At 24.2% G+C, this 26,157-nt stretch overlaps 6 protein-coding genes and 1 long non-coding RNA gene across 17 annotated transcripts in view; 5 read left to right on the top strand and 2 right to left on the bottom strand.

Annotated features, from left to right (window-relative positions):
• LOC127280149 (venom dipeptidyl peptidase 4-like) overlaps positions 1 to 6,120 on the top strand; it is a 93,577-nt gene extending 87,457 nt beyond the window's left edge. The window contains exons 12-14 of the mRNA XM_051303004.1: positions 3,426 to 3,586; positions 4,080 to 4,300; positions 4,452 to 6,120. Of these exons, the coding sequence (XP_051158961.1) occupies positions 3,426 to 3,586; positions 4,080 to 4,300; positions 4,452 to 4,550 (481 nt within the window). The 3' untranslated portion in view covers positions 4,551 to 6,120. The remainder of the gene's footprint in view (positions 1 to 3,425; positions 3,587 to 4,079; positions 4,301 to 4,451) is intronic.
• Positions 1 to 26,157, bottom strand: part of LOC127280160 (uncharacterized) — a 118,291-nt gene that overhangs the window by 59,418 nt on the left and 32,716 nt on the right. For both annotated transcript variants that reach the window (XR_007842791.1, XR_007842792.1), the window contains exon 8: positions 12,762 to 12,797. This is a non-coding gene — a long non-coding RNA (uncharacterized LOC127280160). The remainder of the gene's footprint in view (positions 1 to 12,761; positions 12,798 to 26,157) is intronic.
• LOC127280157 (DNA-directed RNA polymerase I subunit RPA12) lies at positions 6,093 to 7,307 on the bottom strand. Its single transcript, XM_051303021.1, has 3 exons — positions 7,093 to 7,307; positions 6,283 to 6,499; positions 6,093 to 6,203 (listed from the first exon to the last, which is right to left on the bottom strand). The coding sequence occupies exons 1-3, from the start codon at positions 7,229 to 7,231 to the stop codon at positions 6,179 to 6,181; spliced, it is 381 nt and encodes a 126-aa protein (XP_051158978.1). The 5' UTR covers positions 7,232 to 7,307; the 3' UTR covers positions 6,093 to 6,178.
• On the top strand, positions 7,068 to 9,529 carry LOC127280153 (uncharacterized). 10 transcript variants are annotated; one of them, XM_051303012.1, is made up of 5 exons: positions 7,068 to 7,158; positions 8,026 to 8,131; positions 8,406 to 8,522; positions 8,708 to 9,044; positions 9,138 to 9,529. In XM_051303012.1, exons 2-5 carry the CDS (start codon positions 8,055 to 8,057, stop codon positions 9,348 to 9,350), a joined length of 744 nt encoding a protein of 247 aa, XP_051158969.1. In that variant the 5' UTR covers positions 7,068 to 7,158; positions 8,026 to 8,054; the 3' UTR covers positions 9,351 to 9,529. The 10 variants fall into 10 exon arrangements, with proteins under 10 accessions (XP_051158969.1, XP_051158975.1, XP_051158968.1 ...); XM_051303011.1 differs by lacking the exon at positions 7,068 to 7,158 and adding an exon at positions 7,415 to 7,480; XM_051303009.1 differs by lacking the exon at positions 7,068 to 7,158 and adding an exon at positions 7,559 to 7,577.
• Positions 9,909 to 11,341, top strand: LOC127280155 (uncharacterized). Its single transcript, XM_051303020.1, has 3 exons — positions 9,909 to 10,081; positions 10,306 to 10,639; positions 11,009 to 11,341. The coding sequence occupies exons 1-3, from the start codon at positions 10,059 to 10,061 to the stop codon at positions 11,216 to 11,218; spliced, it is 567 nt and encodes a 188-aa protein (XP_051158977.1). The 5' UTR covers positions 9,909 to 10,058; the 3' UTR covers positions 11,219 to 11,341.
• LOC127280148 (uncharacterized protein C05D11.1-like) lies at positions 13,273 to 17,951 on the top strand. Its single transcript, XM_051303003.1, has 14 exons — positions 13,273 to 13,474; positions 13,929 to 14,170; positions 14,254 to 14,422; positions 14,512 to 14,675; positions 14,748 to 15,269; positions 15,356 to 15,610; positions 15,727 to 15,900; positions 15,984 to 16,220; positions 16,280 to 16,460; positions 16,546 to 16,798; positions 16,889 to 17,075; positions 17,141 to 17,284; positions 17,363 to 17,673; positions 17,755 to 17,951. Exons 1-14 carry the CDS (start codon positions 13,276 to 13,278, stop codon positions 17,810 to 17,812), a joined length of 3,096 nt encoding a protein of 1,031 aa, XP_051158960.1. The 5' UTR covers positions 13,273 to 13,275; the 3' UTR covers positions 17,813 to 17,951.
• LOC127280158 (microtubule nucleation factor SSNA1-like) lies at positions 18,079 to 18,960 on the top strand. Its single transcript, XM_051303022.1, has 3 exons — positions 18,079 to 18,243; positions 18,357 to 18,556; positions 18,754 to 18,960. Exons 1-3 carry the CDS (start codon positions 18,213 to 18,215, stop codon positions 18,832 to 18,834), a joined length of 312 nt encoding a protein of 103 aa, XP_051158979.1. The 5' UTR covers positions 18,079 to 18,212; the 3' UTR covers positions 18,835 to 18,960.

Genomic DNA, 26,157 nt, shown 5'->3' with positions numbered 1-26,157 from the left:
TAAAACAAACAAAAAATTCATTTTTTCATATTAAGAATAATAAGCATCTATTTAGGCCAGAAAAAAATATATTCTTTTTTTTCAAATAATATTCTAACATACAGTCTTATTAGTAAAAAGAATTTTCCTTTTTTTCATAAATTATTTTACAACATTAAATAAAATTTATATGTTGTATTGATCTAAAGCGATAAAAAGCCGTCATATATTTTATTTGATTCAAAAAAAGTAATAATAATATTATAATAATATTTTCACAGTTTTTTTTTATTTCAAAAAAATTTTCCTTTATTTTCTTAAATTTATGTATGTAAATTCAAAATACACTTACTGGACATATATATTAAAAAAAGCAATTTTTAATAAAAAAAAAAAAATTTCATAATTTAAAAAGAAAATAATTCAATACATTGGAAAAAAATGCATTTTTCAATAATTGCAATTTTTGCATTTTTTTGTATAAATTTATTCATATCAGAAATTTTCGGACAATGTCGAAAACGTGATGACAGATGTATAAGAGATCAAGATTGTTGCAGCAATACATGTAGACAAACACTAAGTATGTTTTAGTATTCTAATAATATTATTTTTTAATACAATAATTTTTGTTCATTTAATAATTTTTATACAGGCGGCAAAGTTTGCTCATAACTGAATAAAGTGAATAAAATTTTTAAAATAGTTTTTTAATAAATTCATTATAGTTTTTGTTGTGAAAAAATAGAAAGGGAAAATTTACTAAAAATTCTGTTGGTTATTTCCGAGTTATTTCTATTAAAATTAAACTTATTGTAAATATAGTACTTAATAAATAATAATTTTTGGCAATAATAATATTAATAATACTAACAATAATAATAATAACAATAGCAATAATAATAATAATAATAATAATAATAATAATAATAATAATAACGAATATTTGTATATAAATTAAATACATAAATTTCGTTTTTTTTATTCGAGAGAGTGATCTTGTTTTCTTCTTTTTGTAATTAAATCGAGAAACCAAAGTCCAGTAATCTTGTAATTTTACGATGCTGTAACTAACTTTTAACACCTAATCCCAAATCCGTATATCCGTTAAATTAACTTCTTTTCTTGCTCGCGGGGCAAGAAAACGTTAACAAGAAGAAAATTGGCTCCTAACTTTATCTAAATTTATAGCATCACTCCTTTCTCAGTTCAGTTTGTTTTAGAAAGTCCACTTTGCCACCTTTTCCCTCAAACACCCCATCCACCCCCCCTTTTTTTTTAACGGTCCTAGGTAATTGAGTGTGAGAACACTGTTAAACCTTTGACTCCTTCATTTATATACAATCTATATACTGTATGAACCGATCAATGGATGAACTGTCTACTCCCTAAAATACTCTTGGGTGTTATCAGGTAAAATAAAATTAAATTAAAAACGCCACTTTTTACATAAAAAGTTATTGATTAATTATTATATGATAAAGAGAAAATAATCGAAAAAGTTTTTTATAAATTTAAAAATATTCAAGCGATTTGGAAAGTATAAAAAAAAAATTGAATTTATTTCAATGTATATTAAAAAAAAAAAAATTTTCCTCTATTTTAAAATTATTTAAATAATTTTTATCATTTATTTAAATGTATTAAAAAATTATTTTTCATTTATTTCAATGTATTAAAAAACATTATTCATTATTTTAAAATATTAAAAAATTATTTTTCATTTATATTAAAAAACATTTATCTTTTATTTTAAATTATTAAAAAAATATATTTTTTTCATTTATTTTCAATTCATTTAATAATATTTAAATTATTTTATATTTTTATTTTTTTATGATAAAAACCGACTAAAGAAAATCTCGGAATAAATTCGATTAAAATATTGAAAAGAGCAATTAAGCTCAAATTCAGCTTCATTTGAAGCTCATAAATTTAAAACGCCTTTTTTCTGGATTTGTGTGTGAGAGAGAGAAAAAAAAGAGAGAGAGAGGGCATTTGAGAGCCACGTCAAAATGGTATATACATAGATATGTATAAGGGGTGCGAAAGAGAAGGCGACAACTGTACAGAGCAAAGGTGAAGGCAGAGGCTTGCGATTCCGCAATCGCTTGGCTGGATTCCAATTTCGCGACTGACTTTTTTACACGAAGGACGCGACGCGCCAGCAAAACACCCGGCATTGGTTACGCCCAGTCGTCGCTGCTTCGCTTCTCTCGTTGCACCAAAAGAGCCATCCTGATGGTCGGTGACTGAACTCTCTCTCTCTTTTGCAAAACTACAACCCGAGAATTTGGAAACTCGCCCGACAAATTCGCTTCGATATGTCGATTTTCGAAAGCTATACCTAATAAATTAAACCGACCTATCCTTTTGTTAAAAAAAAAAGAAACCACTAAAAAAAAAATTCAATCCACACGAGAACAGAAAAATTTCCTTATGCTTGACATGCCTCACCAGGATATTGGAACATAAAAGAAGAGGATGTTGATACTTATTGTAAAAGCAAAACAACAAAAAAATCAACTTCCTACATCCGTCTATGCAAATCCCATGCTTCTATTTCCGTGTTCGATAAGAATTTTCTTGAACGAATTATAATTTGTTTTTTTCAATTCTATATATTTTTTTTTCTAAACCAATTTAAAAAAAAAACCTTTTTTTTGGATAAAATTCTATTTTCCACACGATTACATAAAAATGATGAATGTTGTTTTTTCTTTTACGAAGTTGTTAAAATTTATGATCTCCCCCTTTTCCAAAGTTTATGCATAACTCATAAAATTAAAATCAGTAAACAAAGCGTGTGTAAAAAAAACAAAGCTCAAAGATTTAGTTGGAAAATGAACGTAAAATCCAATTTAAAGTTTAAACTCGTTATAAAGGGTAATAAGAAGATCGACCAGAATTGAAACTTACTACTGCTTGACCTAGGCAAAATTAAATTAGTCGAAGAAAGCAAGGGATATCTCACACACACGGGTATAGAGAGAAAAAAAAACTTTTTTTTTGCCCCTCTTTTAGAAGAATGTACATAATACAAGGGGAGAAAATTTCCAAAACTTTATAAGAAAATATATTGTAACTAAACGATATATCCAAAAAAAAAAAATTCCTTTCCTAAGTACAAAGTTTTATTTCACGAAACTTTATCTCCCTATTATTTTTTTTATTATTTTCATTTCATTTCGATTCTCACTAAATCAAGCAGTAAATATATCAAAGTGGAACAATGTTGGATTGTAAAACTCGTCAACTATTTATGAACACTTTTGAGACTTAAAAATTCCTCTCTTTGTGTTGATTTATATCGAAAATAAAATAAATAAAAGTTTATTTCACAAAAGTTCTCATGGATTTGAAAAGAAGCTTTTCCAATAAAAAAAAAAAAAAAATGCAATGCGTATGGAATTTCACTGCGAATAAGAAAAATTGTTTTCTTCTAGGTATCTCAAAAAGAAGTTTTCATTCATCGATCGAACAAGAACTGCAATATGGGGATGGAGTTATGGTGGTTATGCGGCAGGAATGGCTTTAGTCACTGATACAGCTGAAGTTTTCAAATGCGGAATGTCAGTTGCTCCTGTAACTGATTGGGCACTTTACGGTAAATCATATATGTTCTATAAATAAGTTTCTAGCATATCTAAAGGGAATAAATTATTTTAAATATTTTTAAATTACTTTAAATTAAATTAAAATATTAATTTTAATATAAGAAAACATCAGGAGCAGAATGAAAAATTCTCTTTGATTTTAAAAACAACGATTGAGAATGCTGTTGGGCAAAAATAATATTAAAAAAAAAATAACGAGAAAATATAAAATGAGACATAATTCGTTATCTCTTTTGTAATCAAGCATGAAACTTTGGTTGTTAGACATTAATTTAGACGACAGAAGAAAAAGCTTTTTGAAGCAGTGTGTCTTGTATTCGTGATAATTACCAGAAGCTGGTAGTGTGTCAAAAGCGAATTTTCCCCCTTTGTTTTCTAGCAAACTCATTAATCTCGCGTACTTTCGTACATAACGTATATATATAGCCCGCTCACTGTTCTGTTGGGATCGTATATAATTAATAACTTGCGTTTTAATTACAGATTCAATTTATACTGAGAGGTTTATGGGTTTACCATCATCGGCTGACAATTTAAAGGGCTATGAGGAAGCACAGCTTCTTAAAAAAGTCGATAAAGAGAGTGGATTTAAGACAAAGGGTTACTACTTAATTCATGGTACCTTCGATGATAACGTACACTATCAACAATCTTTGATGCTTGCCAAAGTTCTTGAACAAAAGGATATCTTGTTTCGGCAACAGGTAAAAATTTAATTTCAAAAATTAAATATTTCACTCTTTTTTCCTTAAATTTGTTTCTTTGATCTTTTAAAGAAATATATTTAATTAAAATCAAGAAATTAATGATAAAATTTATTAGAAGGAAATAAAATTAAAAAATAAATTTTTGCAGACCTATACGGATGAAGATCACGGTATAGTTCAATCTCGTTATCATCTCTATCACTCCTTGGAAAATTTCCTAGACGAATGTTTTGAAACATCTTCCTGATCAACGCATTTTTATTAAAGAAAACTAGGAATTACACTGTCAATCATATTTTGTAAATAAAATTGCCAAATGTACATAGTTTATGTACAAAAAAAAAAGATGATGAAATTGTAATATTTGTGTGTTCGTGTAAATAGAAGAAGATTTTTAAAGATCGTCGAGACTATATTATATATATTGTGCCAATTCGAGTGTAACAATGGGATTAAAAGTTGTTTTTTATATTAAAGAAAAAAAAGAAAGATATATATATATATATATATAAATAAATATTATATATAAATATTTATAAAAGAAAAAAAAATGAAAACTCCTTTTGTTATACTCAAAGATCGAATGAAATCAGTGGATTTCGAATATACCTGATCGTAACGACCTAAAATTATTAGAGTTTGTACTTATTTACGAGTTAGACACTTTTTAGTACGTGAACAAGTTTTTTAAAGCCAGCTATTTTATGAGAAAACTTTGTTACTTAAGGAGTAATTTTATATAGAAGCACACAAGGGAGAAAAGGAAAGGTATAAACTTGTAATCTTTCGAATAACTGATCCTATACTCGCTTCTGTTGGTTATATTATATATACTTTCAAGAACAATTTTCATTAGAGTATGATAATATATTTTACCTAACTCAGTTATATATCTATACAATGCTCTACTAAAATTTCACGAAGATGGATTTTTTTTTTTATTTAAACAAATTTTCACTCTCTCGATAATATTTTGAATACTTCTTTTGTGCGAGGCAACGAGTATTAGATAAACGAAGGTTATAGTGTATTATAATTATTTTTACTATCATTGATATTTTTCCATATATAATTTTAAATGATATTATTGTATTATTATTATCATTATTATTGCCAATAGAATACTCTCATTGTATTTTTACTACTACATTATTTTCAAATTATATTTAGTGAACTATTCTCAATTTACAGATACAGTAAAACCTCGTAAAGTCAAAGAAATTATTTTATTTTACCGTAATTGAGTCGATAACAAATTTTTAAATAAAATTTCCAATCAAATATAGAATAAAAACATTACCCTTATATTTTATATTATCGAGGTTCAACTGTACATGTAAATATGGTTTTTGTAGAAAAACTAAATCATTGTGATTAAAATTTTCTTTTTTAATTTTAGAATAGCATATCTACAAATTGTTATCTATAAGTCACGTCATTTAATAATAATAATAATAATTAAAAAAAAACAAGAGTGCACAGTAGTGTAAATATGCAACTATCACGTTTTAAAGTATTAATAAATAAAAAAATTTTGTAAATCAAGGACCACTGCGAGCAATTTTAAAGGTGGATCAAAGTGAATTTATTGAAACGATTGTTAATTCTTATAATATCTTGAACTCAATTGTACATAAAGATTACTTAATTAATTGTATAACTGATATAGAGAAAATGTTGTTGCGAGGAATACTTGTGCGGAATTAATTCGTAGTTTTGCAAAGTTGCTTGAAAAAAAAATTCCCTATCAATTATTTGTTGAGTGTATTAAAAAAAATAAAGCTCTATGTTTTAATAATAAAAAAAATGAAAACTCATTTATTAGTTTTTTATCTCATAAGTTTAACAAAAAGAAAAATATTTTTCCACAGCCTCTTACGAATTTTCCGTTTCCTTGAATCTAAACAAAAAAAAGAAAATAGTATTAATTTTTTATATCTGATTATAAATTATTATTTTAAATAGATAAAAACACTTACTTGCATTTTGTACAAGTATAAAATACCGTTTGTCCTTCATCTGCTGAGCGCATTTGTAAAGTCGCATAAGACATTTGATTATTTTTACATTGAGGACATTGTCGTTCCACAACAGGTCCATCCGGTTCTTCATCATCTTCTTCTTCACGTTTTGAAATCACGCATGTATTTCTGTTCAAAAATGGAACCGTGAATGAAATTTCCATTCTGCCAAAAACTGAAAAATAAATTTCTTCTTAAATTGTGCAGTTAATTTTAATTAATATTTAACTTTCAATTGTTTGAAATCTTTTTTTTTTTAAATAAACAAAATTTTAAATTGAAATAATTTTTTTAAAATTTTCATTTAGAGTATTTGAAAATAAAATAAAAATACACAAATTCTAATTTTATCAATTTGTCTCAAATTATCAAGTAATAAATGATAAGTTACAACGTAACATTGACACAATTTTTAAATCCTTGAAACAAAATTATAAGAATAAAAACTTCCTTTAAACTCATTCAGTATACAATTTTCTATAATCATTCATTATAGTAAATATGTAATGATCTTCATAGTAAAACAATTTTCAAATAAAATTCCAAATCATTGAAGAAATATAAAAAAAAGTTTTCAAAAAAGAATTATAAAACAAAATTTTATAAATCTAAAAAAACTTTTTCTTAAAAAACACTTAGAAAAATATTTCTATATTTAAGATAGAAATTTTGAATAATTGCGCCATTGTTACGTAGTCACGTATCGATCATGCGCAGTAGTATAAAAAAAAAGAAACATTGAATAAGAACTAACCACAAAATACAAACCTTCGGCAGGCTCCCATTTTCTTTCGCAAGCATAACAAGTGACACGTCCAATTTCACTACAAAATGGTAAAATTGTTCCACAATCCGGGCAAAATCCGGATGCCGTTGAAAAAGATCCGGTTTCTTTTTGAAAATCCATATTTTCTTGGTGATCACTTATTTATCGAGAGCACAATAACACTATACACATTTAGTAAACACTGCGGCAAACCGGAATCGGAAATTGATCAAAGGGAACACGCGAACAAGAACCACGCATGCGTGGAATTTTTAATTTATTTTAAAAAAATCAACCAACCAATTAAAAATAGTTTACAAAGTCATAAATGAAGATAACGTAGTAAAACGTTTAATTAAAATTAAAAACTTTTTAAATAATTATCAAAGTGTAATTTTTTTTTCCAATTAATATAATAATTCTACTATGAAATTAAGAAACAAAAAAGTATCTTATTTTTAAAATAAATATACTTGTTGTATAATGAGTAATTATTGCTTACATACATTGAAGAATTACACAAATGAGTTGTGTTCTATAGATGACATAAACTATTTTTATTGAATGATTGTTAAATAATTCATTTCAATATACAAGCTACATAGTAATGAACTGAGTTAATCAATTTAAAAAATTTATATGAAAACATAAAGAAATTCTTTATTGTTTTAATAACAAATTCAAGTTTATCGTGAAGTGTTTATAAATAGTTGTTTACATATAAAGTCTCTCTGTTAATTAATTCAGTGAATAAGTAAAATATATATGTATGTTTTGTTTTTACGTAAATTTCGAACAAAATTTTTTTTATATATAATTTTTGTAATTATTTCTATAACAAATAGAAGTATATTAATTTTTTTTTATCTAGTTCTATTTGAATAAAAATATTTTTAAAAAATATATATTTATAAAAGAATTAAATTATTTTTCAGGAAAAACAAGAATTATCATTTTTCTTAAAATGATAAAAATAATGAAGATTTTTCAACTAATGAGTAGTTTACTTATAGGAACAACTTTAATAAAACCTATAAATGGGTAAGTTTTAAAATAATCAAAAGAAAATATATTTATATATTAATTTTTAAATTTAGAAAAATATTTAACTGATTGAAATAATAATAATTATTTTATAAACTTCAGTTAATTATTTTCTAAATGTAAATTTTATTTGTATTTGCTATTTTTTTTATTTTGAATTACACTTTAAATTTACGATTAAATAGAACGTGATTTATTATTTCAAGTTTCATACAGAAAGTTTATAATTCGAAATCCCTATTTTTATCGGGTGTATATTTTTTGTGAACAGTTTAGAAAAGGGTGCCAAGTCGTTTGTAATGACCAATGCGAATGCTAAAAACGTGATCAGAGAGTTTGAGTACTACGTTAATGTTGCAGAGGAGAATATTAAGAATTCCATTATCCAGTAATTAACAGTCGTTTATGATAAACACTTTTAGATTAGCTGCACTTTCATTTCCCTTCATGCAAATTAATCACAAATTCAATGTTCCAGCACTTTACTTTGAGAAATTTAATTTATTTTTGAATTTTGTTTTTTTTCATCTATTCTATATAATAAATTATATATTTTATATTTAATTCATTTAGGAATAAAATAAATCTATTTGATTTTACAACTATAAGCAATATTGACAATTGGATGGAAATTTCGGATACTGTTAGAGAAGTTGGAAAATCGAAAGCCAGTCTAGTTCTTCAACAAACTCAAGTTTTTCAAAGAGCAATATTTTTCACTCTTTTAAATCCACAGCCAAATGGAGCAGGATTTGCCGGTGTTCGAACTCGAACAAATTGGAATTTATCGTCTGTTAAAAATATCAAAATCACATGTCGTGGTCAAGGAAGTAATGAAAATTATAAAATTGTTCTCAGACACAATGGTCTTGAATCGAACGATGACATTTCCTATGAGCAATTTTTCACAGTGAGTTTTAATTTTTCAAAGAAATTCTATTTTTTGATTTATAATATAATTAAATTCATTAAATTTTTTTATTAATATGAAATAATATTTCAGGCACCAATGTCAAGCGAAACATTTTCAACTGTAACAATTCCTTTGGATAATTTCAAACCCTACTATCGTGGTAAAGAGATTATAGATGCGGATCCTCTGAATACCTCTAATATAACAATGTTCGGTTTACAAGTTTACGGTGGCGTTTACTTGCCCATTAAACAAAAGGGAGTATCGGCTTTGGAGATTGAGACAATTGCGGCTACTTCCTAAAGTTACGACAACTTTATACAACAATAAACTGAATCCTTAAAAAGTTTCCATTTCCACCTCGAGTCAACCAATAATAATCTAAACCCTATTTTACTATCATTAAAAAAATAATTTAAAAATTTTTTGCAAAATTATTAAAAACTGTATAATAAATTCTAAATAAATGAAACGAGAACGGATCTACATTTGTCGATTATTTATATACTTTTTAAAGTTATACTTCCTTTTGGCTTTAATTTTTTTTCTATGTCAACGTAGAAGAAAGTCAAGTCGACAGTCGATTATAGGTCGTCAATATATTACAGGAGAGGAAATTGATCAAACATTTCTTTGTGACCCAAACGGTTGTATATTGAAAGGGAGGAATCGCGAAGTTTAATATCCTTTATACTATATACGTATATATATATCAAGGAGAAATGTAGTTGAAGCTCAAAGAAGCGAGAGTCAAACAACAATAATTTGTCAAGAAATTTTTTTCTATTATACATGTAACTTTTATTACAATTATAATAAAAAATATTATTTAACGTAAATTTTGTAATTAAATAATTATTTTTATGATAATAAGTGTTTTTGACAGAAGAAAATGACATTGAGACACGCGAGAGTAAAAGATTGATCCAAGGAACCAAAAAGTTAGAGATCGATTTTAAGATGACACGACATTGTTGACTCAGTTTCACATTATCATTTTCAAGGAATGACATGGTAGGCACGGCAGCCTGCGGGTAAGTTATATTTAGAAAATTATAATATATTTTTTAAATTTTCGAATTTAAAAAACGCTAATAATCCTAGTTAAATAATAGTTTAAAAAGATTTTCAAATATTATTCACTTTTGAATAGATTTGTATTATTGTTTCTACAATTTTTTTTTTTTTTTTGCTGCAAATTTTTTCTGAGGATTTATTTTAATAACATTTTTATAGAAGTATTTTTCTTTATGTTTAGTACTGTTCAAACTCTATTTGATTTTACACGAACGGATCAACTCGATAGTTGGACAGAGTATTCGGACACAATAAAACCGAGTGGAATGTCGAAAGCAATTCTCGTTATTCAGAAAACTCAGCTTTTCCAAAGGGCAGTACTCTTCACTCTATTCAATCCTAAACCAAATGGAACTGGCTTTGCGGCCATTCGTTGTGATACAAACTTCGATCTCAAGCAATTTCAGAATATTATGATTAAATGCCGTGGTCAGGGTATTAATCAAAAATACAAAATGCTCCTAAGGCATAAAGGTTTGGGCAAAGATGCTGTGATTTATGGACAAATCTTCACGGTAATAGAAAATTTTTTGCTCATCTATCATGTTCCCTTGTGACACCTTTCTCATATCCCCTCTATTTTTTATATATATATTGACTCTTCATAAATAATTTTCATATAATTAATTTAATTAATTACTTTCAGAGAAAAAAAATACATTATACATATTCGACAAATATTAAAATACTGAAGAATTAAAACAAAATTTAATTGTATAATATTAAATTAAAATATAATTATATAAATTTATTATATAATTATAAATTATATAAATCAATTATATAATTATAAATCATAATTACAGCAAGTGTAAAAGTAGATTAATCGATTAATGAAGTGAAAAATGCGAGAAATATTCGCGAGTACTTTTTTTTTATTCTAGGCACCGGAAAATGAATTTGCAACAATAAAATTGCCATTGATAGATTTTAAACCATACTATAGAGGACAGCAATTAGCTCTGGATGCCTATCCGTTAGATATATCGGCCATCACAAATATAGGCATTAAAGTGGACAACGGACCTTATCTGGCAGATAATCAACCTGGGGTATCAGCGCTCGAAATTGATTGGATTAAAGCCGTTAAATGATTTGAAAAAATATCAACTTTTATGACTTCAATGTAAAAGGGATAAAAGTTTTACGCTTTTATTCCATACATAAAATATTATTTATATTTATCAATCCTCTTAAAAAAAAAAAAAAAAAAAATGTTACCTAACTTTATTATCCAAATGTTATATATTTATTGATCTATTTCTTTCTATTTATATAATATAAAATATTTAAAAAAAATTATGAACACATTTCATAATTCTCTATGAAATACTTTATAAAAAATTTTAATCAAATGTTAAATAGTACTGTATATTATAAGTATTAACAAATATTAAATATTATATTTATTAATAGCAAATAACTCATTATAATTTTTCTAATTGATATGATTTGATAAGAAAAATTAATTTTTTCTTGTCAAAATTAGTTCTAATTTTTTTAATTATAAAAGTTATTTACTCTACAAAATAATATAAAAAAAAAATTGTTTGTGGATTTTTTTTTATTGTTAATATTTGTAATTAACAATTTGCACAAAAAAAACCGTTTACTCTACAAAATAATAAAATAAAAATAGTTTCATAAAATAATTTTCAAAAGTGCTTTGATATTCCACATATTTAATATATATATATCCAAAAAGAAGGTATTTAAAATTTTAGTTAACGGTACTTAATTTATTTAGTTAGAAAGAATTTTGCAATAAAAAACAATTATTGCAAAAGAAAAAAAAACATTTACCCTACAAAAAAATATTAAAAAAAACTTTGTGGAATTTTTTTATTAATTGTTATTAACAATTTGCACAAAAAAAACCGTTTACTCTACAAAATAATATTAAAAAAAAAGATTTTATAAAATTTTCAAAAGTGCTTTGTAATTCCACATTTTTAGATATTTTAAAAAAGAGGTTTTAAAATTTTAGCTAATGCTATTTAATTTATTTAGTTGTAAAAAAGTAATATATTTCAATTAATAAGGATTTTTTGACCTACCATTTTTTAAAATTTGCAATAAAAAACCATTGTAAAAACAAAAGAGAAAAACAAGTAACCTTACAAAAAAATATTAAAAAAAAATTTGTGGATTTTTTAATTGTTAACTTTTGTAATTAACAATTTGCACAAAAAAAACCGTTTACTCTACAAAATAATAATGATAAAAAAAGTATTTTATAAAATTTTCAAATGTGCTTTGTAATTCCACATTTTTATATATTTAAAAAAGTTATTTAAAATTTAAGTTTTAAAATAAAAAGCAATTTCAAAAATTTGCAAAAGCAAAAAAAAACATTTACTCTACAAAAAAAATTTTTAAAAAAATTGTGGATTTTTTTATTGTTAATTTTTGTAATCAACAATTTGCACAAAAAAACCGTTTACTCTACAAAATAATACTTAAAAAAATATATATATTTTATAAAATTTTCAAAAGTGCTTTGTAATTCCACATTTTTAGATACTTCAAAAAAAGGGGTATTTGAAACTTTAATCAATGGTAGGTATTTAAATTATCCTTTACAATACACAATTATATCAAAACAATTGAGAATAAATTTTTAATATAATTTCTTACCTTTTTCTCTTTAGGCTACCACAGACTTCAGAGAATCTGAAACAAGAAGAAAATAATGTTATTAATTTATTTCAAAATTAATTTGTGTTATAAAAACTATTAAATATAATGGGAAATTTAAATACAAATTAATAAAATAAATTTATAATAATTAATTATAGTAAATAAATTAATGAAAATAATTCAATATAATAAATAATTCATTAAACGCCTCTTAACGCGAATGTTTTTTTTTAATTTAAAGTTTTTCTCTTTTTATTATAATTAATATATTTTTTTATTTTATTTATTATTCTACATTGTTTTTATTTAAATTTAAAATTATTATCAATGAATTTGAAAAATAAATATTTTTCACTTTCAAGGAATATCAAAATCTAGAATAATTATTTTTAGCATATGGGAATAATGAGTCACGTAAAGTAAATTTAAGCAAATTTATATACATATATGTGTTGATAATAAAACACACATAATAACAGAGTACGCTCGATAAGAAAGGAAACAAACTGAAATGCCTGAAATGAAACAGAAAACAAACATGGCGCCGGTTGACAATTCACCTACGGGCAGTATGAGCGGTTTTCAATTAATTTATTCTTTTAAATCAAATGAAGCAATTCCTGTGCATAAATATAAATCTGTAAACACTGGACTAACTGTTTTTATAGCCGATGTTGATGGACCTGTTGTTGGTGGTTATTTTTGTCTCGGTAAGTAAAAGGCGTAAAAACATAACCTTTTTTTCAACACACACTTTTCCTTTTATATTTTTTCAATGTTTTCAATAAAATGCAAATTTCTCTAAATCATTATAATTTAATTAAATATGACGTATTTTATTTAAACATAAAAAAATATATTTTCAATGAAAAGGGTTTTTTAAAAAAAAGAAAATTATTAACACCCATATTGAAGGGAAACCATTTTGAATTGTCATATTTTAATAAGGGTTTACTTTAATCATAAACATACGCCCTAAAAAAAAAAAAACTTTCTATAATCTAAAAAATATGGAAAATATTATATATAAAATATTGTATTTATTATATTATTGAAAACAAATTTATAAATTAAAAATCTGTTTTAAGAACTTAAATTTGATATATTTTTAATGTTTTAAAAAAATCAATTTTTGTTTATTGAATTGAATTTTTGTTTTTTTAGCAACGGAAACATTTGATGACGATGGCCTGCCTCACACCTTGGAACATCTCGTTTTTATAGGAAGTGAAAAATATCCATACAAAGGTGTTTTAGATTTAGTTGCAAATAGATGTCTCGCTTCTGGAACAAATGCATGGACCAATACTGATCATACTGCATACACAATGAAAACTGCTGGTTCCGAGGGTTTTTTATCTCTAATGCCAATTTACCTCGAACATATTCTTTATCCCACACTGACGGTAAATTTTCTCCAAAGCAATTTGTATTTTTTTTTGTTAAAAAATTTTTTTAAAGAAAATAAATAAAAAATTTATATTTTAAGGATTCTGCATATAAAACAGAAGTGCATCATATTACGGGAGAAGGTAATGATGCTGGAATTGTTTATTCGGAGATGCAAGGTTGTATGAATAATGGCGTGGAAAGGACATATAGAAAACTTTTAAGAGCTGTCTATCCTGGAAAATGTGGCTACAAATCCTACACTGGTGGTATATAAAATTTCTCTTTAAAAAATTAAAAATATAAATATTAATTTGAATTGGAAACAAAATTAATTAATATTAATTCATTTTCATAGGTGCATTAAAAAATTTACGAGAAAGTACATCGAATGAAAAAGTTCGAAATTATCACAAAGAATATTATAGACCGGAAAATTTAACAATAATAATTACTGGACAGGTGAAGCATACAGAAGTATTTAAAGCACTTCAAGGAATTGAGGAGAAAATTTTGTCAAAGGTAAGAGATAATTTTTTATTATTTTTTTTTCTCTAAGTTTCAAGTTAAGAAAATATTTTTTTTTTAATTTAGGGATCAAGGGAATTATTCAAAAAACCTTGGCAAGACAAAGTACAACCCTTAACTGAAAAAATTGATTTGGATGTATTTTTCCCTTGCGATGATGAGGATAATGGAATGGTGATTGTCGGTTGGCAAGGATCATCAGATAATGACTATTATAAATATACAGCTTGTACACTTTTACTTAGGTATCTCACAAACACATCAATTAGTCCACTTCAACAAGAATTTGTTGAAATTGACGATCCTTATGCGAATGATGTTGATTCTGAAGTTACGGAAAATTCGGTACCACTCTATTGCATTAGATTCGATAATGTACCAAAGGAAAAGATTCCATTAATAAAAGATCGTTTAATAAATATTTTAAAAGAAATTGGCAGCAAGGACGATGGAATTGATATGAAGAGAATGTTAATTGTTATAAAAAAATTAATCCTCGAAACACAAAGTAGTTTGGAAAGTAGTCCCCATTATATTATCGTTCACACGTTGGTTAAAGATATTTTATTTGGAAATTCAAATGAAGATGTAAGTATTTAATCGATTTTAATTTAATTATTTTATACTAATTATATTTTTAATATTTAAATAATTAAAAACTATAATTTGTACAGTTAAATCAAAGATTAAATTTAATCGAGATATTAAGGAAACTTCAAAATGAACCTGTGTCCTTCTGGTTGAATCTTTTGAATAAATATTTCGTCAATGCACCATTTGTGTTTTCGAAAGGGATTCCAAGTATTAAAAAAAAGATGGAGATGACTAAAGAGGAAGATGAACGTATTGCAAAGCAAAAAGAGAGTTTGGGAAAAGAAGGCCTCGAAAGAAAGAAAAAGGAAATTGAAGAAGCGATTGCAGAAAACGAAGTATCTGTCCTATTATTTCTATAGTATATTACAGAAAATTTACTTGAATAAAATAAGTAGAAATTTATTATTAATTTAATAATTAACATTGAAGGATGATTAATTTTTTTTTGCAGAAACCAGTGCCTGATGATATGTTAACATCTGTACCAATCCCAGGAACAGATTCAATAAATTTCCACTATATAAAAAGTTTTTCTACTGATTCATTAAAACAGCATCCAAGATTTGATGTTAATAAACTTCCTCTTTATACATATTTGGATCACGCTAATACTAACTTCGTATACGTAAGTGTAATCAATAATAACTATTACGTTATTTAAAATTAATTAAAATATTAGTCATTTTATTTAATTATTATTATTTTCAGCTTTTTGTAACAATGAACACATCAGAAGTTCCTGAAAACTTGAGACCGTATATTCCACTTTTAATGGAATTAATTTTAGTTTCACCAGTCAATCGAAATGGTAAATTAGTACCATACACAGATATTGTAAATGAATTAGAATCTGATACAATTCAAATTTCTAGTGGAGTTGGAGTAGTAGGTGGAAGTCGATTTTCTTGTGGCATTTTTAGTCAAGGAGCTAATCTAACGCTTCAGGTAAAATTAATATTTCATTTGAATTATTTTCAATTTTCAATTAATAATAATATTCACAGGTTGAATTATCAAAATATGCAAAAGGAGTGCAATGGATTAAGGAATTATTGTACGATACAGAATTTACAGTAGAAAGATTAAAAGTAAATGGTGCAAAACTTCTTAATGAAGTTCCAAGTGTAAAAAGAGAAGGAAATAATATGACGAGAGCTATTTTGAAAGGATTAAAGTACAAAAAAGGTAAATTATTACAAATAGTAATGAAAATTAAAATTAGATAGTGAAATTTGAAAATGAATTTAATGAAACAAATCGAAATTTGTAGGAAGTAATCAGTACACATTGAGTGTATTACGACAACAAAAATTCCTTACAAAAATATTAGAAAAATTAGAAACCGAGGAAGGAATAGAAGAAGTCAAATTGGAAATTAATCAAGTTAGAAAAATTCTCACTATGCCTAATTCTATGGCCCTTCATATGGCTTTTAATGTTGATAAATTAGTCGCACAAAATCCAAATGTCTATGCACCATGGAAAGAATTTTTCTGTGATGTTAAGTGCCCCGATAAATCAAAGTGAGTGTTTTTTTTAAATATTTACGATTCAAATAATGTAATTCTTTTTTTTCCTTTTCTAAAAAAAAAAAACTATTTTCCATCAATCAGGTTAAAGATTGTTCCGGATCATACACTCATAAATCCATTAGAAAAAATTGCATTAAATGGTTGTGTGACTGGTTTAGGATGCATTGAATCTGCTTATATGGTTCAATGTACACCTTGCATCAAAGATGTTATGCACCCCGATAAGGCAGCATTACTCGTTTATCTTCAATACCTTACGCAATTAGAGGTAATACAATTTTTTTTTAACTAATTAAATAAAAATTTTATGAAAAATAATTTAAATGATTTAAGGGTCCAATGTGGAAGAAGATTCGAGGCCAAGGTCATGCTTATTCTTACAATATGCATATTGCGGCAAATGAAGGTTCTCTTTACTTTACTCTATATAAAGCAGCAAATGTTGTAAATGCTTACAAAGAAGCCAGAGCAATTTTGGTAATTTTTCAAATTGATAAATTTGTTTTGTTTTTAGATGTTAAACATATATTTTTATTGAATTGTTTTTTTTTTCAGGAAATGCATCTCGATAAAGATAAATGGGATTCAAATTTATTTGATTCAGCAAAATCGTCGTTAATTTTTGAAATTATTAGCATTGAAGAAACTGTTGAAGATATGATAAGACAATCGTTGTTGTCTTACTATCATAATATTCCTCACGATTATAATCGACAATTGGTAAAAAATATTGAATCTGTTACATTTGATGATGTTCATCGTGTTGCACCTCAATATATCAAACAACTATTAGATCCTAAAGCTTGCACAACATCAATTGTGTGCCATCCAAGTAAAGTTGAAGAAATCGCCGCAGCTTTTAATGAGTAAGTAGTTTTAAAAAATTGACAAATTTTTACTATCTCAATTTTATTTGAAAAAAATAATAATTTACTTTCTTTTTTCAGATTTGGTTATGAATTAAAAACTAACAATTCTCTTGATGAAACACACCTTAATGAATGATGAGCAAAATTAGCAAAAAAAAAAAAAAAAATACTGTGACTTTCATGTGCTTTTCTCTAATTTTAAGTAACTTTAATAACAGATTACTGTGCATTTTGTAAGAAATATAAGAGCTATTAATAAAAAATTTTACTAGTTATATTAATGTTACACAAATTTACTATTTAATTAGATAGTTTACTTAAAATAATTAATTTTTTTTACACAAAAACAAAAGAATCTCATAACCATAAAATTGAATGTCACTAATATTTTTTTTCGAAACAAATTTTACGAAAGAAGATTTTTTAAATGATATAATTCAACAATTATTTTACTCTTCCCTTTATTTTAAATTATCGATTATAAAAATATAGTGAAAGTTAATGAGAAATAGAGAAGAAAATTTTAAATCTACAATATGCAGGACCACCAGGATCAATTAACAAAATGTAACTTGTTACACAAGAAATGTGAAAATTATATTCGAATAAAATTGAAGAGCCTTTTTCTAAAATAATAATAATAATCTTATAAAATGAAAAAAATTCATGCGACATTGAAGGTATTAATGAATTGAAGGGAGTGAGAAAAAATTTAGATGATCAAATTCATGCCGAGGAGGAAAAACGAAATCAGCTCATGCAGGAAGTCGAAAGGATGTCCTACAAGATCAACGAGCTAAACGAGAGTCTTGCAAAGAAAGCTGCATCACGTCATGAATACGATCGTACAATTCAAGAAGCTGAAGGTGCTTATGAGAAGGTAAAAAAAATCTAATTAAAAAAAATAAATAAATAAATTTTTTCAAAAATATTCTATTTTTTAAATAATAAGAAAAAATTTATTAATAACACTTGATGAATATAAAAATTTAATTATTTTGAAATTACCTATTTATAGTTTCAATCTGATAATAATTTCTCATGTAAGTGGAAAATTCAGTGAATTTCTCATTACAGATTATAGAGAGTTCTCAACTTTTACTCAATCTGGTAAAAAGAGAAGCTGCTAGCCTCGACGAGACATTGCATACAAAATAATCTTGAAATTAAAATAAAATTTAAATTTAAAATTCTACCAAAAGAAAAAAAAATTCCTAATGTTAAATATTCTATTAAAATTTTCACTTCAATATAATATGAGAGAAAGGGAAACAAATTTGTAACATCTCGATAAAAGATAATGTAAAATTTTTCACGAAAAGTAAATTTTTTTTTGTCATAAGAATTTAAATTATTTTTTTTGTTTATTCAAAAAATATATATATCTGTAGAAATTATATCAGCACACATGATTACATTCTGTTTACATATATTTTGCCAATTAGATTTCTCCAATAACCTAAATAACTAAATATATATATATATATAATGCTTTCATGCATATTCTACTGGAATTGAAAACTTGGAACATTGGTTTCTAATTTCCGGAGTAATCCTTCGCTCTATTTGTCATTCTAAAGAATATTATTAAATTTGTTATTAGAGCGTATTATTTTCAAATAAATATTTTTTATTCAAATTGAACACCTTTTTTAAAAATAAAATTTTTAATCACAATTTTATTTATTTAGCAATAAATTCAATCGTTATTTATATATAACTCTTATTAGAGAAATAAGAAATATAGATAAATTAAGAGTACTATAAAAAATAATTTAAAAAATAATAATGGTCCATTTAAAAAAATCGTAATAGTAAATAAATAAGCGTATTTCCATTAGTGAATAAATATTCGATTAACTTGATGAAATTTTCAATGCTTTATAAATTGGGAGGAAAAATGTAAAAGGCAAGGTAATTCGAATATTTTTTCTATATTAAAACATGTGACACGATAGAATATTTGATTACAAATATATGTGAATGATTAGAATATCCTTTTACTCCAATTATATCCTAACGTTCGCCACAAGAAGGTCATTCAACTCTATTTGTACCATTCCAATGTCGTTAAAACAGATGAAAATTCCCCTAATTTACATATCTGTCACACGTAATTTGACTCAACAGAGGTAACCAACAATTATGATAAAAAAACACATAATCATAATACTTAATAAATATATAGTCACTAAATAACTCTAATAGAAGGTTAAAAGTCTGTCGAAAGAGAAACTATTATCACATTTTTATTTTTTTTCCACGCAAATTGAACACAAATTCAAAAAAAAAAATTAAAAATTAATTTAAAAAAATTTCAAAAAAATGTTATTTTTCCACAATTTATTAAATTAAATAGAACATTTTTAAAATAAACAAAAAATAATGAAAGAAAAATAAATCATGTAGATAAAAATTATTATTTAACTTGCAAAATAATAATGTGTTAATAATTTAGATTATTATAATAGTAATAATGTACATTTAATCTAAAATCCGATCCAATTAATTAGAATCTTTTTGTAAAGCTCTTTTAATCTTTACACATTGATGATAATTTTCATATATATATTGAGAAATGTTAATATATTTCTTATACTTGACAGAGGCAATAAGTAATTTACGAGAAACAAGTACACTAAACGCATTCACTATATTATATACGAGAGGAGATTTTTCTTCCTTTTACGTGGACACAATGTTAGTGGGTCAGTTTAGAAGCACAGAATCAAGGTTTCATTCGTTGCTATATATGCGAAGAAAATCGTGTTTGTAATGAAAGTATGAATGTTGCAAATCAAACAAATCTTATCTAGAAACTATAAAGAGGATACTATTTACGATAAGAAGAATAATATAATAACGAACTTAATTTCATTAGGATACGTCGAGAGAACTTAATTTTCCATTCATTGATTCAATTATATAAAATACAAAATAGAAAATACAAAGAGAAAGGCAAAAATTACAATATATAGTCATTAATATAAATTATAAAAAAAAGTTGTATTTCATTTTGTTCTTGTTTTTAATATATTTATTATTTATATTTTATGTTTCAATTTATCAAAGTAATTATACGATTAACACGCGATTTTTATATAATTATATAAAAATGAAGCACTTTTTTGTGTTTTAATTTATCCGAATAATATATTTTTTATATGCAATTTAATTACAATATTTTTAATTAGGATTTTATTCGAAAAAAATTTTAATTTTAATAATAATTTTAAGTCAATATTTAATTTTTATTTTATCCCTAATATTATTTTAATACAGACTTTTAATCTTTTTTTAAATATTTTTTATTAATTAATATATTTGTTTCATTAATTTATAACAAAAAATTACCGTAACTAATATAATATTAATAAAAATAATAACCGGAGTTTAAATCCTCTAAAAGATATGAATAAATTTTCTATTTTTTTTTTTTTATACACAAGGTCTAATGCCTACTCATCGCGACATTGAATTTTAAATTTAAAGTTGAGAAATCATATGAGATTTATAATTAATTATTTTAATTCCGGTATTTGAACTTGAAAAAATTGTAAACATATATTAAAGAATTAAATATATTTAATAAAATTTTTCAATTTTTAAATTATACAAAATTTTAAGTAAAGATTATAGGGAAAAAATTGTAAACATTTTTATATTTTCATTGCATTTCACAGACTTTGACTACTGAAAAATTTCCATAGAAAATATAAGTAGTAAAAGTCAGCGCTTGCAAGACAATAATGAAAAATTTTTGATAGAAAAAATTTCACCGTAAAGAGTTTTATCGTTTTTACGTTTATCGTTTTTTTTAAACATATAAAAAAATTTAATGAACATTATTGTTACATGTAACAACCATTTTAATGCCATAAAAGTTTCTCTTTATTACAAATATTTATCCTCATTCAATGAGGTTTTTTCAAAAATTTAACAAGAACTTTAGATAACGAATGTCATAATATACATAATTTAAGAAAAATTATGCACATTACTTGAAATGATATTTGGGTATTAAAAAGTTGTTTTTTTATTTTATCCTTTACCTTTCAAATTCAGGGTCGAAAAAAAATTCAAATACGGAAATAAATCTTGATAATTATATTGATTAGCTAGATTTTAGTCAATCGTTTGGCAACATAAATTTGAATTATATCTTCAAAAAACGATATATTATAAGTATTAAATTTTATAACGCAAAAAAAAAAAAAAAAAAAAAAAAAAAAAAAAAAAAAAAATATTACTAAAATAGTTGTCTACACGTATATGTTCAGGATGTCGATGAACTTTGTAAATTACGTAAGATGGACATGTAACAGAAAGTGAGTGCAAGGACCATACAGCCTCGAATCTTTTCAAGTTACTTCATCTTTGATAAAATCTTGAATTTTAAGTTTTGAAAAAAAAAACTCTTGAGACTTAAAATCTTGATTTATTTAAAAAATGAACCATATTCAAGAGTCTAAAAAAGATTTCTAAAAATAACCTCAAGTATTATTTAATAAATTTAATATTTTGAATATTATAATTAAAAGAAAATTTTTAATTATTTTTTTATTATTTATTTATAAGTATTAATTAATTATATTAAATGGAACAAATTGTATATAAAAATAAAATTGCAATAAATCATATTTTCTGATCGTTGCACTCTTGTTATAGTTAATATTTTTGGGGTCAAACTGTAAATCAAAGGCATTCATAGTTTCACACGGGAAATCGCGTGTTATTCCCTTATTACGAAAGTCATGAATATGTAAATGTTTGTTCTTACGTCGTTTTTCTTGAATAATCGACACTTGACCCTTTCTGGACTTTATTCGGACAGTCATTCTACTCTCTAAAACTGAAATCTCCACTTTTTTTTGTCAATGAAATTATGCTGCGATTTGTTTACTAAATGATTAAGAAACAATTTTCTTTCATTTTCAAATTGTGTAAATAATTTTTTTTTAATTAAGCAACAAATCTGCATAATAATTTAATTAATTAAAGATCAAACTTTTTATTATTTAAAAAAAATCGTTAATTCTGCATAAAAAAATATTTATATATAAATATAAATTTTATAATAATGATAACAATTATTATTATTATAATTATTATTTATAATTATTATTACTATTATTTTTTTCCATTATTATTAATATTATTATTTATTCACGTATTATTTTCTTATTTACTCTAATCGAGAAGAAAAATCCAATGTTGACTAAGTTTTGAAAACCACTTAAAAATGATGTGATGACTTCTTGAGTCTTATTAGTTTTTTCTGGGAATAATTAAGGAGCAAAACAAAAGATTCTATTTAAAAAAAGTAATTAGCGGAAAATTATTCTTTGAAAAGAGCAGTCTTTTGTAAATTACACTCTTTAAAACAAGTATCCTTAACAATCTTCGACTTTGTTTTGACAAATTTTCAAAAGTTCAAAATTTATCTAATTACCAATTATTTGCATTGAATAAATTATTATAATCAAGAAATCAAAGGACAATTTAAGCAGTGTTTAAAAAAAATGTTTTAAATTTGAATTTAAAATAATTATTAAAATTATATACTTTTCCTCTCGTATATTTATTCATTTAATACAAATTTAATTTATAATTATTGTAATAATAAAATAAAATTTTAATTAACTTGATAAATTAATTTTTATGTAATTAATTAATTTAGAAAATAAATAAATAAAAAAAATGAAATTTTCAGGGTGCAAAAGTAGTCGAAGTCGCTTCTACAGTTGTTTGGATACTTGTTTTGCGGATTCAAATCCACTAGAATGTAATGGTTTGCAAATGCTGCAATATGCGGTTTTACCTTGATTTTCTCAATGGGCAAATATTCTTGAATAAATCTTTACCAGAGAAAGCGTCGGACTACCTGAAAGGTATAGATTCTCATTTTGCTTATATGTGCAACTTGCTGTCCAATTTGCACTTGCGAGAAACAAACGGATGCGCGGCAAATGCAATTTTATTGCAATAAGCCATCTGTTGCCCCTAAGTTGCACCTACAGAATTCACATATCGGGTGTACTATAAATAAATATTTCCTTGCATATCGGGTAAATCAAAAGAAAATTTAAAAATTTTATTGTTTTTACCAAAAACATTATATTCTGATCAAAACAATTGATTTAAAAAATTAAAAATACATAAATATTAATTTAAAGAGAAAGATTTTTTTTGTTACCAAAATTGCGATTAATAAAATAAATTAACTATTTTTTTTATTAATATATAAATTATTTTATTTGTGCCAATTAAATTGCTTTTTATAATTATAAAAATTATAAATTTGTTTCCTTATTGATTAATTGTTTATTTTTATATTTAAAACATTAAAAATTAGAAGGTATTATTAATTAATAATAATTAATGTTATATTTTGAAACTTGATTTTAGATTTAAAAAATGCTCGTTACAGTTTTAAATTATAAAATATTTACCGTCTTTTCTTTAAAATAAAATAGAAAGCTTGCTGTAAAATTTTTTTTTTAATTTATCGAATTGTTTATCAAATTTATAACAATACTTTTTATTAAAATTATAATGTTTCTTTTTTAAGTTAAATTAAATGAAAAGAATAACAAATTTATAATTTATTTTATAATTATTTTTATAAATTTTATAGTATTAAATTTTTAAATTAAATTATTTTAAATTATTTGCAAATAACAACGAATCAATTACATATTTTTTAAAAATATTTTCATTCATGTATATTTTTTTCATTCATATTAGAAGTATTTATTGATTTTCATGGAATGGATAAAGAAGATGTAATACCTTGGCATGTAACGATAAAGAAGTTATTCAAATATTTGTTGCATAATTTGACTAGTTTTTAAAATTCTTTCGTACAAAAAAAAAATCTATTCATGAATTTAAACTAGTATATTAATGAAAAGCATCTTTTCAGAGAATAATTTCCTTTTTTTTACGTGGTTTTCAAAATGGTTTCTTAAATAAATATAAGAAAATAAAATAATAAGAAAAATTTCTTTTGAATAATAAAAAAAGTAGTCGAAAGTCGCTTCTACAGTAGGTAAACTGAATATTGTTTTTCGCAACGAGGCGATGAGACAAATAGTATATTATGGCAAATTTGACTGAGAAGCATCGGACTACAAATTATTGATTCAAATGTTTCTTTTTATATAAAAGTCTTTCACACTTTTACGCTTGCGAGTAAAGTTACCCCATTGATCTAAACATTTTCCATCTATCGGACTAAAATAAAACTAAAGTTTCATAAAAAAAAAATAAATAATAAACAAATAAATTGAAAATGAACTGTTACACTGTTATTCTAAAATAAAGAAAAATTTGCGCGAAAGAATATTAATGTTGGTTGAGTAAGATCACATTGATATTGATTTATTTCCAAGCGGGAAATATTCAAAACTTAGAATCCATTCATTTTTTTTTTGTTTTTCAAAATAAAAATCTTTAGCAAAATATAACTATAATAATTATAATATAAACAATTAATTTGAATCAATTTTTAATTTTCTAAATATAAAAACCTTTAGTATTAAATTGTTAAAAAAAGCACTTATATTATGAGGGTATCATTAATCATTACACGTTATACTTGAAAAACGTGTTGAGAATAATAAATACGGCTAATGATAATCATACCATAGATAATGCAAATGAATGCTAAATTTAAAGGTTCTTGTTAAAGAATAGACCGTTAGTTAAACATAGTCATCACTACCTATAATAAAGTTTTTTTTCTTATTTTTTTCTCAGTAAAGAACATACCTAATATACGAAAGAAAAACTTAAAGAGTTCATTAATTGTTCTTTATTCCACAACAAAAAAATGAATAAAGTTTGAAAAAAATTGTAATTGATAAAATAATAATAATAAATAAATAAAATAAAAATGATGGGATAAAACTATAAGAAAGAAATAGAAAAAAATTAATTTGAATTTTACTTTTGAAAAATGTAAAATTGAATAAAAATAAAACCTATTATTCCTACTTGATGAGACTTTTTATCGACAATTAAAAGTTTTCATCATATCGATTTGCCATATACAACTGCCTACATTCCACCATAGAATTAATCATCTAACAATATCTTCAACGCGGCCTATACAAAATCTCTCTTACATAACAAACGACCTACGCTTTATATATATGTTGTGTAAGGCATTTAATTTCTTTATTGTTTGCCGGAAACTTTTTTCATAAATATATAATCAATTATATAATTATATTCATTGTGAATTATTCTTTTTAAACACATTTAATTACATATATATATATATACATGTATTTTAAAACACCGAGAAATAATATTTTTATCGAGGTATATTTTCAAAAGTTCATCAACGTTTTATTGATGATAAAAATGTTTACGACCAAAAGAAATTAAAAAAAAAATGAAAATAATTATACATCGCCTTTTATAACAAAAACGTCGCAGACAGTCAACATTTTTCTTATTGAACACATCTTTTCG

The sequence above is a fragment of the Leptopilina boulardi genome, unplaced genomic scaffold (assembly GCF_019393585.1).
Source record: "Leptopilina boulardi isolate dan_hultmark-lab unplaced genomic scaffold, ZJU_Lbou_2.1 LbouV2_229, whole genome shotgun sequence".
Lineage (NCBI taxonomy): Eukaryota > Metazoa > Arthropoda > Insecta > Hymenoptera > Figitidae > Leptopilina > Leptopilina boulardi.
The sequence above is the reverse complement of the archived record's forward strand: the minus strand, read 5'-3'. Positions and strand labels throughout refer to the sequence as shown.

Bases quoted from the DNA above. Each gene is read 5' to 3' on its own strand.
- LOC127280157 (XM_051303021.1), bottom strand. From the start codon at position 7,231: ATGGATTTTCAAAAAGAAACCGGATCTTTTTCAACGGCATCCGGATTT. The intron at 6,500-7,092 runs GTTTGTATTTTG...TTTATTTTTCAG, and splicing joins AAAATGGGAGCCTGCCGAAG to TTTTTGGCAGAATGGAAATT. The intron at 6,204-6,282 runs GTAAGTGTTTTT...TTTTTTGTTTAG, and splicing joins TATACTTGTACAAAATGCAA to ATTCAAGGAAACGGAAAATT.
- LOC127280153 (XM_051303009.1), top strand. The intron at 8,132-8,405 runs GTAAGTTTTAAA...TTTTGTGAACAG, and splicing joins TTAATAAAACCTATAAATGG to TTTAGAAAAGGGTGCCAAGT. The intron at 8,523-8,707 runs GTAATTAACAGT...TAATTCATTTAG, and splicing joins ATTAAGAATTCCATTATCCA to GAATAAAATAAATCTATTTG.
- LOC127280155 (XM_051303020.1), top strand. From the start codon at position 10,059: ATGGTAGGCACGGCAGCCTGCGG. The intron at 10,082-10,305 runs GTAAGTTATATT...CTTTATGTTTAG, and splicing joins GTAGGCACGGCAGCCTGCGG to TACTGTTCAAACTCTATTTG. The intron at 10,640-11,008 runs GTAATAGAAAAT...TTTTTATTCTAG, and splicing joins TTTATGGACAAATCTTCACG to GCACCGGAAAATGAATTTGC.
- LOC127280148 (XM_051303003.1), top strand. From the start codon at position 13,276: ATGCCTGAAATGAAACAGAAAACAAACATGGCGCCGGTTGACAATTCA. The intron at 14,171-14,253 runs GTAAATTTTCTC...TTATATTTTAAG, and splicing joins TTCTTTATCCCACACTGACG to GATTCTGCATATAAAACAGA. The intron at 14,423-14,511 runs GTATATAAAATT...TCATTTTCATAG, and splicing joins CTACAAATCCTACACTGGTG to GTGCATTAAAAAATTTACGA.
- LOC127280158 (XM_051303022.1), top strand. From the start codon at position 18,213: ATGCAGGACCACCAGGATCAATTAACAAAAT. The intron at 18,244-18,356 runs GTAACTTGTTAC...GCGACATTGAAG, and splicing joins CCAGGATCAATTAACAAAAT to GTATTAATGAATTGAAGGGA. The intron at 18,557-18,753 runs GTAAAAAAAATC...TTCTCATTACAG, and splicing joins CTGAAGGTGCTTATGAGAAG to ATTATAGAGAGTTCTCAACT.